General features: G+C 41.1%; 2 protein-coding genes across 10 annotated transcripts in view; both read right to left on the bottom strand.

Moving 5' to 3' along the window:
- CERS3 (ceramide synthase 3) overlaps positions 1–6,187 on the bottom strand; it is a 43,109-nt gene extending 36,922 nt beyond the window's left edge. Inside the window, exon 1 of the mRNA XM_040077433.2 lies at positions 6,051–6,187. The gene's annotated coding sequence lies outside the window, so the exon portion shown is untranslated. The remainder of the gene's footprint in view (positions 1–6,050) is intronic.
- LINS1 (lines homolog 1) lies at positions 5,874–18,120 on the bottom strand. Of its 9 annotated transcripts, none has more exons than XM_040077428.2 (8): positions 18,022–18,120; positions 13,709–14,243; positions 13,513–13,602; positions 12,504–12,645; positions 11,677–12,267; positions 8,877–9,057; positions 7,856–7,926; positions 5,874–5,916 (listed from the first exon to the last, which is right to left on the bottom strand). In XM_040077428.2, exons 2-8 carry the CDS (start codon positions 14,111–14,113, stop codon positions 5,912–5,914), a joined length of 1,485 nt encoding a protein of 494 aa, XP_039933362.1. In that variant the 5' UTR covers positions 14,114–14,243; positions 18,022–18,120; the 3' UTR covers positions 5,874–5,911. The 9 variants fall into 9 exon arrangements, 8 of the variants coding, with proteins under 8 accessions (XP_039933362.1, XP_039933365.1, XP_039933361.1 ...); XM_040077431.2 differs by lacking the exon at positions 5,874–5,916 and adding an exon at positions 6,135–6,261 and having other exon boundaries at positions 8,968–9,057; XM_040077427.2 differs by lacking the exon at positions 5,874–5,916 and adding an exon at positions 6,135–6,261.
- Between the last annotated feature and the right edge of the window lie 214 nt (positions 18,121–18,334).

An 18,334-nucleotide genomic window follows, 5' to 3' on the forward strand; every position in this document is an offset into this window, starting at 1 on the left:
TCAAAAAAAAAAAAAAAAAAAAAAAAAAAAAAAAAAAAACCAAAACAAACAAACAAACAAACAACAACACATTTTTACATCATTTTTTTTAGGTGCATTTGTTAGGCTGGAACCACCTACATAAGATACTATTACAAGATTAAAGATATTCCATGGTAAATAACAAGCTATATCATACCCCCTTGATCAAAGTGCCCACTGACCTTACAATTAGCTCTGCACCTCCAGAGTGCTTCTCCTTCAGGAGTCTTAAATTTGAATACCGCAAAAAAATAAAATCAAACCAAAAAACACCTTAGTCTGCACGTCTCACTGAGAAAATAAAAATAGAACAGTTTAAGTGCTGCTATTCCTTACTTGCAGCATAATATCTACTCATTCATTGGACAAAAAAAATATAACTAAATACAATAATATAACTAAATATAACTAGATAATGGAGACATGTATTTGACTCAATTATTTTACGTATCACCAGGAATTACGTACAAGTTCTCTGTAAAAAAAGTATTACAACAGAGTAAGAAAAATTCACTTCTTTCAGCAAATGTCACAAAACATCCCTCTTTCTTTTCCAGCCAACTGAATTCATATAATAAATTACAGTGAATCCACAGAGTGGGTGTGAGCTTTCAGCTGAGGTTCCAAGCAGTTACACAAGAGGATTTATAGTATTAGTAAACTTTCTCACTAGAAAAAAACCCTCCTGGCAAATCTTTGAGACTGTATTAAATCTTAAACATCCAAACTCAGAGCTGTTGTGTGTGGTGGCACCTGCAGATGGAGGAGGAAAAAAAACGAAACACCAAAACCATCCCCAAAACCCCTAAAGGTTTCTTTTGTTTCCCTTCATTTAAAAAAAAAAATCCTGGAATTAATCTGGGGAGCCAAAAATAAATGTTCTAAATATTCTGTCTGTTAGTACCTAACTATTTTTGCTAATTGATTATCTCAATAGCAGAGTGTTAATCAAATCTCAGTCATATGTATGCATGGAAGAATAGGAATCCATTTGATCTAACAAATCATTCGCACTCCAAATTCTCTCTTCACCATCAGCTCCTTGCCATCAGGAATTCCTTAAAGATTAAAGTAAAAAAACCATTACATTCTTGTACGTTCTGCTCCTCAAGAATCAACAAAAGCCTGAAAACGGATCATTCCAAGTCACATGTCACAACATCGAAACTCAAAAGCTTGCAATCTGTAGTTGAAAAGCTAAGATCCTTCTTTTCACAGGAATTTCCAGCTTCTCCTAATATGCCAGCTTTCCCTTACATAAAAGAAATGAAAAAGTCTGAAAAAACCTCTCAAAAAGCTTTTACCTCAAAATGTTTCTTCCTAGTATGACCTGATTCATAATCCAGATCCTTAAAGGGAGAGGTTCACTAAGGAGAGGCTAATTACTAATTAATTAGTAATGCCATGGGTCATAAATAAGGACTAAATACCTGATTTTGAATGCAGCAACCATTAAGGCAATAATATTTATCATCCATGAATGCCACTGCAGGATCAATTGAGGAAAATTTGAACACACAGCTTGAAACCTTCAAATCACTTAAATCTTTTGACATTACTGTTTCAGAACTTGATTCCCATGAACTTTAGCCAGAAAGACAATTTACAAACTTTGAGAATCCAGGCTTTAAATAATAAGGAGGAAGAAGACTTGGATGAAGTGGGTGAAGAGAGGACTTCAGGAGCAATACTGGAAGGATAAAGTCAGTGAAGGGAAGGAACACGCTCTGCTGTGGATCCACTCTGCCTTCAGAAAAAAGGCTCCAGGAAAACCATTACCTGGGAACTGCCTTCCAACCAATTTCCCTCACATTCTCAACCACTGAGGGCCAGGAACACCACAGTTATGCCCCCTTACAAACCCTTGGCTGTATTCCATTTAGACACTGACCACACCGTGGATCAATAAGCCTCCTGGACAAGAATTAAGAATCTTCTCCTATCCAAGGGCACAGAGATGTGATTAGCTGCTGCTCACAGTTTGGTTGTGACACATTCTTTATGGAAAATCCTACTCGTTTTATCTTTAAATTATCTTTGGTGAGAAGGCTTTTTTTTCCTTTCCCTTGATTTAACGTCAACTTGTCCATACTTGCTAAAATCCCTTTTCTGTTAACCAGAAACACCAGAAAAGTCAAATATAACTGCATATATAAGGAACTTCCACCAAGTTTGCTCCAATACATTTGCAAAGGCAAAAATCACATTTTCCTCTCTACCTACAGCACTGCCAATTCACCCAAACACGCTTGTGTGCCCACTGTCTGAAAATGCAGGAAACTAATTCACACAATATTCTGGCTGCAACAATAGGAAATTTAACAATCCAACCAAATCAGAGAGTTTCTTAATCCATTTCCAACAGCACAGAAATAAAATAGGATTACAAAAAAAAAATAAAAAGAGCCTTGTTGATCCTTGGAGCTGGGAGCACTGGTTTAACAACAATACGAAAATAAACCTCAACAATTTGTAACACTTGCACGTAAGACAATGCTGCAAACATTGGTTGAGTACATTACTGGGAGTTTCTTGGAGCATCTATCTTTATCCATCCACAGAAAACATAAAATATGAGTATTTGCTTGATGACACTGAAAGACAATTCCTTTGATGCTCCACACCCAACAATTCTCACTTCTGCATCGGCTCGTAAGTGACAATTACAGAAAATAGTGGCATCATGGTCAGTAATTTTAGCTGAAGTGAAGAAACCCTCCCTTAGAGGGACCAGTGCTCTGTTGAAGATGACCAAGTACTGGATTTTCCCTTGAGGAGATAAAGAATTATTTTAAAAATTTGGTTGAGTTTGTTATTTGCTGCTTAATGGGTCTCTGCCTAACTTTCACAACAGCTGTAACCGTGTCAGCAGAAAGGCACAAATTCCATGAAAATATAAATATTATCAAGGAAGCCAAGCATAAGAGATAAATATCCAGATAGCATTAATTTCTATTTCAGTTAAATCCCTGCATGAAAGAGCCATGAAAGCTCTGTAGTGACAAAGTTACTCCAAGATCTGACAAACCCTGGAAAGGTGACCCTTGAAGATAAAGCTTTTTCCTTTCCAGCAAGGAAAAATATAAGGATATAGGATTTCGTAATTTGTGTTTTTTACTTAACCAATATACGTTCCTTTGCAAAATAGACTTCAAATTATTATTCATGTATTAATATGTGGCTACTACTTCCTCCAAATGCTAAGGGCATTTGGAACTTCTTTGAAGTTCCACAGAAAATACTCATTTTTAACTCTCAAGAACTAGGATGAAATGGGGTAGATAGCTGGACAACTCCAATTAGCAGCTACAATTCCTGACAATTTCAGAATATGGACCTGGAAATCTTCCCTACAAACTTTAGGGAAGCCAACACTCAGCAGTGCTCACTTTTGAGGCTGTGTCTGCTATTTTTTACAAGAAATAATTTTCTTTTTTTTTTTTTTTTTTTTTTCAAATCTCCCCCCTAGAAGAACACTGCTGACTGGCAAAACTCATGTTTTGCAGCCCAGGGAAAGTAGGAACCAGAAGTAACTAAGGATATTGTAATTCTCCATGCAAGATTTCTACCATAAAATATATTTTATTCCTTCCATTCCTGATGTAAGCCAGCACCAAGCCAGCTGGTCCATTAAAGAGCAACTCTGTCAGTTATCACAAACTCATTTACACAACATTTAAGAAGATAACGACATGACAAAGCTGAAGTCCCTGAGATGTTTCTCAGCCAAGTCCAGGTGCATGCCTGCTGTGGAGGTAGAGACAGTCAAAGATTGCCTGCTATCCATTCTGGCTTCTAACAAGGTTTCAGAGTGAACCAGGTGGCCCAGAAGGCTTGAACAAAATACAGCAAGAATTTACAAACTCATTAGGATAACTCTAAGGGAAAATACACAGAAGTAACGTTGTTATGACCACAATATTTTCACTCCTACTGACACTGTGATAAATCTCTGATACTGACTTCAGAAACCATCTCAGACTGACTCTGCAAGAAATACAAACAAAGCTTATCCTACAGTGATAAACCAGGGAAAAACCAAGGCTCCCTATTCCCAGCTTTACAAGCATACTGCAAGTATAGAGGTTCCCAAGGTTGGTTTTTATTCTTGTATTACAGGATTAAAACTTGTACTACGAGTCTTAAAAGTAGAATGGAAAGCAGCCATAAAAATATTGGAGAAAATCCAGCTTGAAGAACCGCAACAGTGGAGCCACCTGGATTCAGCTGTAGCTGCAATCAAGCTCTGCAAACATTCAGTTAAAAAGTTAAAACATGTTTTTTAAAAAGCACATCCTGTAAGCAACTTCTAGTGCTAACTGCTTACCTTATGAAAGCTTAAATTATTCTACAGATGTTGAAGCAAACAACTGCATTAACGGCAAACTGAACATTTCAGGAGTCCTCAGATAGAAAACTGTCTCCACACCGGTCACCTGATTTGTTCTGTGTCTTGCTTTGAAATAATACAAGAAAAGTTGACAGCTATTGATACCCAAAGGTAAGGTACATTGATCTCCTGGTAATCACTACCTAATTCCCAAGTTACAACCTAACATCGGTAACAGGTTCTGCAGCTGAATTAATTTGCTCTAGCACATGAAATAACTGCTGTGCCTAAAACCTTTGTATCATTGAAAAAACCCAACCAACACCTAACCAAACCACTCTGTATACTCACCAATTGATTAAAATACAAATTCTTTAGCAAGGTGCTTTTTTAGTGGTTGGTTTTCTCAATACAGAATACAAAGAACTCCAATCCACCTTCATGGCTCACCCTCAATTTGAGTGCAATTTTAAAAACCCTGACTCATCAATTTAACTCCATCTCAAGTCATAAATGGTAAAATATCAACACATTAAGGTATATTTAAACTATATATACCCACTTTTACAACTTAAACATTCTGAGAATTAAAGCAAAGGCTTTCTGAGAAGGGAAATGTGGGAATGACTGCTTCTAATAACCAGGTGGGCAAACAGCCTCAAGCCTGTAAGAAATAAATACAATTGGACTGCAATTGGATTTGCTGTATTTAAAAAAAATCAGGTTATGGGATCCTACATTTTTTGCTACATTCGACACACTGTTCTGAGATGTCTAAACTCTTCATAAAAGCTTATATAGTTGTAGTAATCCCTGAAAAATAAGACTTATCCAAAATTATCACTCTATTCTACCTTTCCCACTCAGCCTGTCATATCAGTGTCAGAGATACTGCTGCAAAGTATAGAAAAAGAAATGCTGAACAATCCTATGTTCAGTGCAAACAGTGGAATTACTCAATTAAAATAAACTAGTCAGCAAAGGCTGATTAGAAAAGGAGTGAGGATACCGGAAAGGATTTCTCTGAAATATAAGTACCTACCTACTTCGAAAATTGTGTACTTGAGAAACTCTTGCTCAAACACCTCACCCATGGCACTTCCTGTGTTTGAACTAAAAAAATCCCAAGTTGTCTGGAGCTGCATCTCTGAATGCCCAGAGGGATTTTTATCCTGACAGAAATGAGCAGCTCAGCAGCTATAGCTTGAACATAAAGAGAAGCCAGGCACATTGCTGCCCTGGACAACTCCAGGTTAGTTCTTAACTACAGTAACTGCAGGCAGGAATGGAAAGGTTTCCATTCCTTGACATTCCCACTCTGCATTACAGCTGTCTTGATCTCAGGAAGGAACCATCGTACAAACACCCAGAATATTCAGATCTCCTTCCTACCTAAAATACTGAAGGAGTAAGACTGAGGTGCAAACCTCCTTGTCTGTGAATTCATGCCATTCCAGTGGCACTGCAGAGCACTGGAACTGCCAGCTAAAGGATTCCATAAGCTACACACGGTTTTCTTTCTCTCCCAATTGCATCGATTCACCAGCTCAGGGATAAAGACTAACCTAGAAAATGACCACAGAGATTTGAAGGTCAGCAACCTGATCCAGTATCCATCTTATCTCAGTATTTATTTTAACATAAAGTTTCTATTCAAAGGGAAGAGAGCACTTGTTCTCAGACAGAACAGAGCACTTACCTTCAAGAGAAGATCCTAAAAGGAAACCTGCTTCCCACAGCTGTGAAGAGGTCTGAGGTTTTTCCAGTATTCCTGTTGTCAGTACTTGCCCAGTGCCTAACTCGTGGCAGATCATTACAAGCTGCAGGTTAAGATGCCTTGGATCCTGCTCTGAACTCACTCCCCCAGGCAAACTCTCAGACACTCACTTTTCAGGTTATTCAAATTACATCTAATAAAAGATATAATAATTTAGCATCTTCAGTATCTGTCCCACTCCACTGGAGTCACTTCCTTTCTAATTCTCTTTCTGATTTCAATTTATTAAATATACATCCTATATTTCTAGGTAATGCATGATGGATACAAAAAAACCTGTTGGAGTGTCCCTTCTGCATTACCTAAGCTTAATTAAAGATATAATGCTCAACTAAAGTTTTCCATAGACAATATATGCTTAAATTTCACCTACCTTTTAATTAAAGGAACATAGACATCTGAAGGTCCACTTTGAGCAATGCACCAATGCAAAACACACAGGATAAATAGTAAACTGTCCCCAACTATATTATTTTATTTAGCCCAACTTCTAAGCAGTCAAGGGTTGCATTAACTTTGCCCTGTAGTCCATAAACCACTACCAATCTGGCAACGAACTCAAGAATAGAATGACATGAAGTATAATTGACAACACTTTAAATATCATATTTTCTTGAAACACTTTCACATGAGTTATTTATTTGAAAATGGTGAATATACAACAACTAATCTTTGTACACTGACATACATATCATGAATGAGCTTAGGACCCTTAGGTCATGGATCATATCATGGGATGTAATTTCAGATTTTTAGGGTGCCAACCGAATCCATGTTCACTTTGCCTGAGCTTAAGTGCACTGATGAGTGCAAGAGGCATGAGTTTTAGAAGTCATCAATCTCATGGAAATACTCCCTGGTGAACTTGTTAAAAAAACCCCACAAGAACACTTTGGATTATTGTAGATTCATAGATTTACTCATCTCCTCAACGTGGCTGAGTAGTTTCAACAACGCAGATGGATTATATGGGAAAAGATTCCTTCTCTGCAATCTCGAAATAGCCTCTTGCAGCTCTTCCAAACACTTTGTTGATTTGTAAAGCATTACTCTTAGGGGAGCAATGTTATCTGAAGATGCCATACAAGTCCAACAGGATGAGGTAGGACATCCCTTCGGTTTCGGAGGTGACACTTCAGATGTTCGTGGATTCTGGTCATCATCTCTGCAGCTGCAACCAGTTTCCCTCCTCCTCACCTCACCCTCATTGTTTGAAGGCAATTGTCTTGTGTTTACCAAGCACTCTTTTCCATCTGATTCCACCTCCGAGTCCTCTGAGCTGTCATAATTAACCAGGCTTTGAAGGGACCCGAGCAGGGAAGCGCTATCAGCGCCGGTCAGTGAGTCACACTGGTTCCACTCTGCAGCCTCATTATCACCCTGCTGTGCTGTAAACACCGGGCAGTCGTGAGAAGGAGCCAAAGACACCGCAGCCCATGGTTCTGTTTCACAAACAGCATTTTGCAAACTCTCCCCAGTCACGCAGCTTTGCTTTTCTCGGTGCGGTGACTTGACAGAACGAACCGGGTGCAAAGCGCCGTGCCTGGTATCGAAATGGTTACAGACAGCTACAAACTGATGCCACTCCTTCCCAAGAAGCTTTAAGTACCTGACCAAGTACTCCAGAAAGCAAGTTTCTGATGAAATCAAAAAATCTAGAAGTACAGTGGAATCAAACGCAATCTTTTCCAGAAAAAATAAAAAGATACAGTGTGGGTTATATCCACCTGCATGCACAAGGAACTCCCAGGATTCCTCCTCTTTTTGGCTTGGGTTATCAGCAGCATCACACTGTAACCTGAAAAGTAAGCCAGGAAATAATTCAATGGCAGTTTACTTTTCTTTTAAAGCAGCAATATCCAGAAGATGAATTCTAGCTCTTTTTTAATTTTGTGAAAAAGTAAGAACAAAAAGAGAAGTTTTTGTATCAGAGTGAGATAGAATGAAGGCAGGTGGGGCCAGGAGCTCAGGAAGGCAAAGCACTTAAAGCAGGCCTTAAAAGGCACTCCTTAGGAAACCTTCTGCAATGAACAAAATTACAACACATAAACTGTGCTTTAATATAAGCATGAAACAATCTTTTTTAAATAGTTCTGTTAACCTGAATTCAAACTAACTTTCAGAATGCTACACACACTGGAAGAGGAGCCTGTTTGTAGTTAAGTGTCTAAGAACCGTGTGTATCTAAGGTACTACTTGCACTATCATCCCGCTTGAGGGCCTTGTATAAATCAGGATAATATCTTGTATGGTAATTTAAACAACAATGGAGCATTGTACATCCAGGAAAAATCCATGAAGAACACTTTTCAGTTGTTAGCAGTAACGATTTTTATCAAGTAGCTGGAACTCCCATAGGGCCAATCTTTATAAACTTTGCCAGAAGTACCTGAATTATTGAAGTTTCATTCCAATATTCCATTCTTGTCAAACATTCAGTGTTGTAATCTTGCTTTTTATCTGTCTAACCACTATTTTAGACATGAAGTCAATTATCCCGAATTACAGGATATGATAAATTATTCAGTAGAAAACTTTCACAACTCTCATTTCCATCCAAAAAAAGACTTAATTTATCAGCTCTTACACCACACATTATTACATCATCCTGAGGTTTAGGGGATTTTAAATTATTAAAAAATAATTTTCCTTCCAACAAAAGCAACCAATGGGAACGCCACAGTAACCTCACTAAAGCACAGTTCTTCACAGTTCTGTCAGGAAAAAAAAAAATAAATGTACACTGACCTATCAAATTTTAAATAGATGAGTAATAAAGCTTTAGCAGCTTCCCACATGTCATCATCCTGCTCCATGAAAACCAAGGAGAGCCACTCACAGTGATGCACAACTGTCTGAGACTGTGGGGAAGGCTTTCCATGACTCCTCCAGAACATCAACAGCTGGGACATGGAACTCTCAAAGTCTCCTGAAAAAAAAAGAGAAGTAATCATGAACTTTGCTATACATTTTTTATTGCCAAACAACACACGCTCTTTGTTTTTTAAATTAACAGTGGATAAGAGTTCATGAATCCAGCTTTTTCCTTAGCTCAACTGATTTACCACAGCATCAAATTTTATAGATTAGTTCTTGCCATTTTAGTGCAGCAGCTTATTCATAAAAATCACTGTATTCATTAGACAGAGGGACTCTCACCCTTAGGTCAAAAAACTTATACCTTCAATACTAATGAGATACTACAGAGCAGTTTTTGATGTTAACACCATATATTCAAGGTTTAGAAAACAGAAAACTTCCCTGCAATATTAAAATAAATTTTATGTATTGCATCACTACATGATTTTCCTTAACATTTGACTTTAAGATTCTTTCTTCTTTTCAGCAGATAATAGGAACATCATATTATCTTTGTTATTAATAGGTAACTCTTCAGACCAAAAATCCTCCCTGTAGATCTGGAAATTACTCTCAAAATTGAAATTAATTAAAGCTAAGCCACTCTAATCCATGTTAATAGCAAGAAGATCAAGCAGCTTCCAGGAAGGGCAGTTAGCATAATAAAGCATTTAGGTGCTTGTTTTAAACACTTCCTGTAATGTCACTAAAATAAGGAAGTACCATTCCTTTCAAATTGAAATTCCTCTTGACAGCTGGGGTGTTTGAATCTAATTAAAAAGCTCATTTTTGTGTCATGAATCTGAAAAAAAAGGAGAACGTTTTTCTCTGAGAAAAAACTTGCATAGAGAAATCTAAAATGGATATAGCCTATAGTTTTTCTTTTCACTTTTTCTTATACAATCTCAGTCTCCATACAGTTTTCAGAAGGTGGATCACAAGTAAAATATTCTTTACAAATACTTAGAAATCTTTAAGAATGCAGCTGACATCACAAATATAACATCTTCCAAAAATCTGGAAAAAGTTTCACAAGATGAGTTATGGAAGTTGTAGCTCTTTTTCACAGATAAAAATTGATTTTAGGCTTGCTACCCAGCACAGAAATACAAAAAGTAAAATAATATTCACATCTGGAACTTCTACTAAAATGCCTCAATGTATTTAAAGTGCTGTAAAATTTTTCCCTTGTTTAAAAAGAAATTAGTTTTGGCCACATAATCAGTAAACACAGGAATGCCCATTCTCACTGGTGTCTGACCAGAAACGCTGCTTCTGAGCTGCTGTTCCATTTTCCCCACGAGGGCTGTAATCCAGGAACAGCACTCGGCTTTGATCATAGAATCTGCACATCCACATTCATACAGCATCAGGTGCTCTCAGTGGGAAAAGGGCAGGTGGGAAGATGGCATTCCAGGAAGGTCTCTGGGGCAAAAAGCCTCACCCTGGCGCTGCAGGAGCAAGGAGAAGGAATTCCCTGGCTCCCAGTGTGAGCCAGCACCTCCTCTCCCATGGCATTCCGGGCACAGCCCTGGCACTGCAGCAGCTCTGCCCTTCTCCTGCCCCCAGCCAGCCCCTCACTGCAGCAAACCAGCCCAAGGGAGCAGCTGTGGCAGGAACACTCACACCTGCTAATTGGAAGGGCCAGACCTGTCAGTCAGGGTGAAGAACAAACCACTTGCATAAGGAGGATGTGGAGCTGCTGGAGAGCATCCAGAGGTGGCCAAAGATACTCTGGGGCCAGGCTGGGAGAGCTGGGGGTGTTCACCCAGAGAAGAGAGGGCTCTAGGGAGACCTTAGACCCCTTTCCCATATCTAAAGATGCTCCAAAAGGACTGGAGAGGGACTTTGAACAAGGGCCTGGAGGAAGAGGACAAGGGGGAATGATGTCCCACTGCCAGAGGGCAGGGTTAGATTGGATACTAGGAAAAAATTATTTTCTGTGAGGCTGGTGAGGCCCTGGCACAGGTTGCCCAGAGAAGCTGTGGCTGCCCCATCCCTGAAGCGTCCAGGCCAAGCTGGACAGGGCTTAGAGCAAGCTGGTTTAATGGAAAGTGTCCCTGCCATGGCAGGGGGTTGGAACTGGATGATTTTTAAGGCCTTTTCCAACGCAAGTCATTCTGTAGCTTTGTGTTAAGTCCCACAATTTCCCTGTGCCTTACTTTGGAGCTTCCTTATTTTTATCTTTCTATACCACAGCTGGTTTTGCCTCATTACACCGCTTGGCTAACAGTAGTGCCTCATACCTTCAATAAAATAAATGCATAATGGTGCCTAAAATTTTACCTCCACCTTAGAAAAGAGAAGAGAGTTACCTGCAGTTCCTTTCAGTACCCCACCCTGAATAGAGCAGATGCTTGTGCTATGGACTCTTTTCTTTTCCAGCTGAAGAAGAGCCTGGTGGTCTCAAGCTGGCTTAATGTTCTTAACAGGAAAAATTTTCAGTCCCAAATGCAGCTGTTTCAAGCCCAACATACTGCAGGGCTAAGGATTTAATAAAATTGAAAGGAGACAACTAATTAGGCAGGACACGGCAACAGCAGTTTCTTGGGTGGGTCTTCTCCTTCCTCCCTCCCACCACCACTAATTCAGCTGAAATCTGTTTACAGTCTTAATGAGCTGTGACTACAAAATCTGAAAGCTCTAAAACTCTTGCTGCTTAATGAACAAAATGTAAATGGATTGTTACCTTTGATTTCTGCTTGTGTTGCAGAGTTGTGAATCTTGAATTCCAGCGCTTTAAGCACAACCAGACTTAAGGCTCTGAGAACAGTTTGGTCAGAACCACCTTGAGAATCGCGTCCAGGAGGAGCTTCACTGCTTCCAAAGTAGCTGGACTTTCCACTGAGTGGGATCTGATTAAGCCAAGTCAAATTCACAACCTGCAGAACAGCATTACTCAGTGCAAGCATATCCTCACACAAAGATGGGGTTTGTAAGAACAGTGATCCACTTTTAGCATCTTCTCTGGACTTGTAAAGGACACATTTTTTAAGGAGCAAAATTAATTTCTTCTTGATTATGTAAGGAATTGATGAGCTAATAATGTTGAGGACATAAGAAACTTTCAAAAATAAAATTCTCTGGCACCTGAGCGGTAATTCCAGTTCAGTTCTGGAAGCCAAAAGTGCTTCAAGCAGGTCTATAAAACTGATCAGATTGTTTGTAGCTTCAGAATAAGGTGAAGTGTAGTGGTGACTGTCAAACTGATGGAGCAGGATGGCATTATAGAATCCCTCAAGCACCGCATCAAGAGGAACCAACAACTTCCTGAGAAGACCTACGGCAACAAGAGGCGCATTACTGACACAGACAAATCAGTAAATAAGAAATAAATCGGTGTTGTGACTACATTCAGAATATAGGTGCGTTTAAACCACTAGGTTTTAACAGAACTTCGTCACCCCCTGTACAAGGGCGGGCTGTCCCAGAGCCGAGCTATTCCCGAGGAATTCCGGGGGAGCTGCTCCTCCTGGCGGCACCCGCGTGTCGGAACCGCCGCAGCACGGCCGGTACCTGCTCCGGGTACGAGCGCGTCCTTCAGCGTCTCCTTGAGAACCGCTGCCAGAGTCCACAGGCAAGCGGCCACCCGGGCATTCCCGGGGAATCCCAGCAGCGTGTTCAGGCTAAAGCTGAGCCACGGGACGTTTAAGGCGTCCTAAGAGAAATAATTCAAAAGCCAGTCACGTATGCGCTCAGTTGTTATGCAAATTACATGAAATCGTAATACGACGATTTGAAGTTGTACGTTAAAAAGATTCAAATGCAGGCACAGACAAAACACAGGTAGAAACAAAGTCTGTCCTGGGCCATTAATTAGGTCTTTAATTACAAGCATGAAGCAACATATGCATACAATAGAAATTACCTGTTGTATGTTCCAAAAAGGGAAAACCAAACCACCTAATGCCATGTGACCTACCCAAAATCAGATAATTCTGTAGACGGAGCAGATACGAAGTCATAATTCCCAGACAACTTGGCAAGAAATATTACAAACACAATCATGAAACAAATCTGTGTTCAGGATGCTACTATGGAGGTTGCAATACATATTCACTAGATATACAGCAAATAAAAAAAAACACCAAACAAAACAAACAAGTAATTGGGATATTCAAACAAGAAGATATAGCAAAGCATTTGATTAACTTCCAAGAAGGTATTATTTATTTTTATCTACTGCATCACCCAACAGATATCAAAGAACTGTAAAAATACTGGTAGTCTAGATAATGGCTTTTTTAAAAAATATCTATATCGCATCCTTAGAGAGATTATGGTCATCTACCCCCCATTTTACCTGAAATGAGTTTCATAAAATTCCAGATTTTTATATATAAAGACACTCTACACTTCTGTTGCACATCAGATCTTCTTGACTTCCATACTCCAGGCTCCTCCTAACACAGCTGACAAAGTTTCTCAGAAAATACAAACACTTGGCTGTAGAGTCAGATGGAATAACCTGCAGGCACAGGTTCACTAAGATGTGTTTTGAGCTGTGAAGTGACCCCACACTCACCTCTTCCTTCAGCTGGAAATACACAAGAGATGCTAAACTTTGGGAGGCCATGTGAGATAACAGCCGATCGTCACAACCAAGCAGGTGAATCTGGAGACAGGTAAAAAAAGGAAAACTATCTAAGGCACATCCCTTTTTATTTTTTCTCCTTCCTTAAAATAATAATAATAACTTTAAAAAATCCTTCAGAAGTTACCAATTTTGAGTCAATTTTTGCCTCCTTCAGAAGAAGAGCAAAGATTTCACAGTACTTCTGTCTCACGTGGAGCTCAATTTCCTGGGACTCTGCTTTGGCCACCATCATTTTGATCAAGGTGAGCTGGAGCAGCATCACCTCTCGTGGGCAGAACGAGGGGCTCATGTTTGCAAAGCTGGTGGATAACTCATCTGTTGCAGGGACAACATCGGACATATCAGTGTCCTGATGGCTCTCAATGCCACCAGCAGTAGATGGCAGAAGCTTCTGATGACAGGGTTCATCTCCTTCTGGTGGCTGCTCAAGACACAGATTAATTAAAGAGGAATAATGATGGCTTTCCCTCGCTAGGGGAATGCCTGCCAGGACGTCCTTATACATCTGCTGCAGGAGAGAGATCTTCATTATGAGATCATGCAATATTCCAGAAAATGCTGTGTGTCTTCACTGATTATTCGCTGCAAATCAGCTTCCAAGTTACTTTCATCCAGTAAGAGGAACAGAAGCACCACTGGGCATTTCTCTTCTAAGTTACCTATAAATAAAACATTTTGCTGTTACTTTGCAAGCTACTAGAAAATATAAGGGAACAACGCATTTTTAGAGTTAATGCTACCATTATTAAACTTGTTTTGGAAATGCAAATTCAGCTGCACAAAACTGTCACAGTGAGACATAAAAATGAAGAATTACCATGCTGGGAAGAAGTTCACAGTTCCAGTGTTATATTACCAATGCCAAAATTCATTTGCTAGAATTAACAAACCCAAAGATGACTATCGTTAGGGGCTACTTCTAAAGATGTGAGAACTTGGATTAGATCTTTCTCTCCATTGCTAAAACTACTAGAACCTAAATTCTTTTGTGACAGATGCCTCCAAAAACTGACATAAAATTTCAGATGCAATTTTTCCTCTGAACTGGCGACGTTCATTGCTCCAGCGAGGCTGGAACTGGAAACAGCTCTCAAAAACATGGAAGCCTAAGGAAGGACAAGTCTTGACTTTTGCTGCACACAGGCTCAAGGTGGGCTGACCTCAAGGGCACAGCAATTAAGAAGCTGAAAATTAAAAAATTATTTTAAAACAAAGTGTGAAATTTATTAAGAGCCAAAAAAAAACCCTACTTAAACATATTTAGGAAAGGTAAAAAAAAAATCTTTATCCCCATATCAATGGAAGATATTTTTCAATCACAGCACTGGAATATTTGCTACAGCTTAAAATGAAGAGCTATTAAGAATTTGAATCTCTGCATGAAGTGTGAGCACCTAAGCCCTCACAATTCCCTATCCAGTATGTAAATGGCCAGACAGATACCCCATTTTCCCAGAAAAAAAAAACAACCTTAAGAACATCAGGGTTTCTTTTCTCACCTACATTGAGAGTGATGCTCATCTGCAGTATTTATCTTTTTAGAGCAGTTTTAACATGCTCTCTAACCAGACCCCTTTTAATTAAAACCAACAAACCTCATTACCTGTACGTATGGTGAAGTAAGGAGTGGGACTTAAGCTGATTATAGGAATTTTCATACTTTTTGGATCCTTATCTCTAAGTCTGGCATAATCAACCAGGTCGAATTCCAGGCAGAATCCTGCAGCCACCCACCTGTGGTTGGCTTTTATTTAAATACTACATTTCCCCTTTCTTACCAAAGGAAGAAAACAGTTCAGTCTTCCAACCAGTAAGTAAATTCTAAAGATCTTCCTATCTATATATCAATTCTACCTGCATTTGTCATCCAACCAAATATTTTAAATTACTACTTCTTTTTAGCAGAATATTAGAGAAACAATGAAGTTGTAAAAGTCAGTGTAGGAGGCTTTTTTTTTCCTAGCTTATAATCTTCACAAGTTTTAGAAACAACATCAAATAATTAAAATTACACCTTCATTTTTACAACCTGATTTTTTTTCATCGCAACTGAAGCATGTCTTGACAAAATGGCTTTCCAAAGGCACAAAGGATTAGAGGGAGACCAAGATGTGCTACCCTGACTCATCACTTCTCCCACTGTCAGAAAGCATTTCCTTCCGAAAAGAAACTAAAATTTGAGAGCATGAAGTTGCCTGCAGGAGTGATCTACAATTCCCTCTGGCGTGGTATTTTTAAAGACACATTCAGCAAGGGCTGACCTGAAAACTCCAAAATGTTACAGCATGTTCCTCACCTGATAGCACCAAGAACCCTTCCCCCATCCTTCCCCCTACTCCACATTTTGCTGGATGTTAAGAACAAATCTGCTATTTCAGGCAATAAATCTCCTTCTCATTTGTGGAATCTTTTCAGAATTCTACTTGAGGTGTAAATTTATGACCTGAAACCTCATAAAACTTCTTCAGAAATCACTCTCAATATTTTATAGACCTATTGTTCCTATCCTTGAGTTTTATTTCTTCCTAAATGAATACCTAATAAAGTAAAATCATCTCAACACATTTACTTGTGTTTGAGTTCAACTTGAATTATCACCTCATGTGGTCAATGGAGAGATCTCTCGCACAAATTCACACGATCCAGCACGGTGGTTAAGGCAGAAGAGATTCAGAACTTTTCTAGGACATCCACTGCGAGATTTCACCTTCACCACATGATTTTGGCTGTGCTTTCCTGGATCCTCCCATAACACATTTGCGTTCCACCATTAATTTGCAAACTTTACAAAAGCATCTTTAAGATACGTCTCACTCACACATGACAACAGATCACAAACATAAGTCACTGAAGGGAATGAAAAGTGAGGGGGCTTATTTTGAAGGCATTTACTTCAAAGAGGGAGAAAATATCAGACAAGGACTAAATTTGTTTCAGGCACAGCACGAGAGTGAAAAGCTCAAAGCTGAAGAGTAAAGAAAAGCAGTGACAAACTCCAACCTTTATTTGTATTATTTATCTGAGTTACTCATGACAGCATCTAAAAGCCAATTAAGGCAATGCCTCACAGAGCCAGACTCCTGCATAAACGACAAGTAACAGTTCTAAAAACCCTATATACAGAGTGATCAGGCAAAACGCAGAGAACTATGAAAAAAGTGAGAAACCCAAAAACTGGGGTTTTATATGTTATTTTCATGATGAATAATGCTTTAGAATCAAAATCAAACTTATGCTTCACCACTTGTATCTCCAAGTTACCGTGCATCATTGTGAGTAATTTGTGTTAGTAAAAAAAGGAAAAAAATAATATCAACTATGTTAGTGCCATCAAATGACAAAGACATTCTTCTCTGTGAGGGTGGTGAGGCAGTGACACAGGGGGCCCAGAGAAGCTGTGGCTGTCCCTGGATCCCTGGAAGCGTCCAAGGCCAGGCTTGAAAGGGCTTAGAGTAACCTGGGTTAGTGGAAGGTATCCCTGCCCATGGCAGGGGATGGAATGAGATGAGCTTTAAGGTACCTTTTGGAGAGAAACTATCCAAAGCCCCACCCTATTTCCCTTAAAAAAATCTGATCAAGCAAAATGAAACCTCAGTCCATGACCTCTGGGTATGAATCGGAAGGCTCCAGGTCTCCTTACAATAAAATGATCATAGCATTTAAGGAAAAAAAATACACTTTAGACTCCTTGAATCTGCAGTGGCTTCGTAGGCTCATCTCTCAATAAAGAGTAAGCTTCTTTACAGAGCTGAAATACTGTAAACGCTTCTAAATTAATTTCATTTCCTTCCAGAGTTTGCAAACAACCTGAGCTGAGCAATCCCTGCTAACTGTGACACCTCAGCACGCCGGATGCTTTGGCTGCAATTCTGCCGAGCGCCTTTAGTCACCGCTGGCAGCGGCAGTCCCGGACCGGCCTCACCGGCCCCTCACGCTCATCGGAACCCTCGCCACACGCGACACTCGGGGCGGACAGAGCGAGAACGGAACTGCCGCTTCTCCAGAGTCCCCACAGCCCCATGCTGCCGGACTGAGGGCAGCCCAGGCCTCCTGCGCCTCACCAGCGCGGCTTCCCCACAGCGCAGAGACCCCGCGGACCCACCCAACGACCCTTCCCTCATCGGCCCGCTGCTGCCTCAGCGCCCCAAGGACTCTCCTCTCAGCCCTTCCTGGACTCCTCCACATTCCCCCGACCGCTGTCCCTCAGCCGCCACCGCCTCATTCCCCGGGCCCGCCCCTGTTCAGTCAAACCACGCCCACATCATCACAGCCCCGCCCATCCCATCCAGCCCCACCTCCCTCGCTCCAGGCCCGCCTCTCGGCCCCCCCCCGCCCGCACGCCCGCGGCCCCGCTTAGTCACTCCGAGCCGCGGGGCGCACGGGCCCGTCCTCGCCCCGCTGCCCAGCGGCCGCTGCCCGGCAATGCTCGCCACTCACCCGCCCCCGGAGGACCGCGAGGCCCAAACTCCGCTCCGTCACAGCGCCGGAACCGCCGCCGCCGCCCCCTGTCGCAAAGCCGCCCCCCCCCGTTCCTCCGCGGCTTTACGGCAGCGGGGCGGAGCCGCGGGGCGGGCCCGCCGTCGGCCCGGCGGCCAATGGGGCGCGGCGGCGGCGCGCGGGCGGGGGCGGGCCCGCCGTCAGGCCGGCGGCCAATGGCGGCGCGGCGGCGGCGCGCGGGCGGGGCGGGGCCGGCGCGGCGGGCGCGGATTGGCCGCGGCGCGGGTCAGTCCCCGCCCGCCGACCCCGCCGC

Source organism: Hirundo rustica, chromosome 13 (genome assembly GCF_015227805.2).
Source record: "Hirundo rustica isolate bHirRus1 chromosome 13, bHirRus1.pri.v3, whole genome shotgun sequence".
NCBI lineage: Eukaryota > Metazoa > Chordata > Aves > Passeriformes > Hirundinidae > Hirundo > Hirundo rustica.

What these genes read in the sequence shown, in the direction of transcription:
- LINS1 (XM_040077425.1), bottom strand. Translation starts at nt 14,113, where the DNA reads ATGAAGATCTCTCTCCTGCAGCAGATGTATAAGGACGTCCTGGCAGGC. An exon ending in ATTTCCAGCTGAAGGAAGAG is followed by an intron (nt 12,646 to 13,512) that starts GTGAGTGTGGGG and finishes TATTTCTCTTAG; the next exon opens with GACGCCTTAAACGTCCCGTG. An exon ending in CGCGCTCGTACCCGGAGCAG is followed by an intron (nt 12,268 to 12,503) that starts GTACCGGCCGTG and finishes TTGTTGCCGTAG; the next exon opens with GTCTTCTCAGGAAGTTGTTG.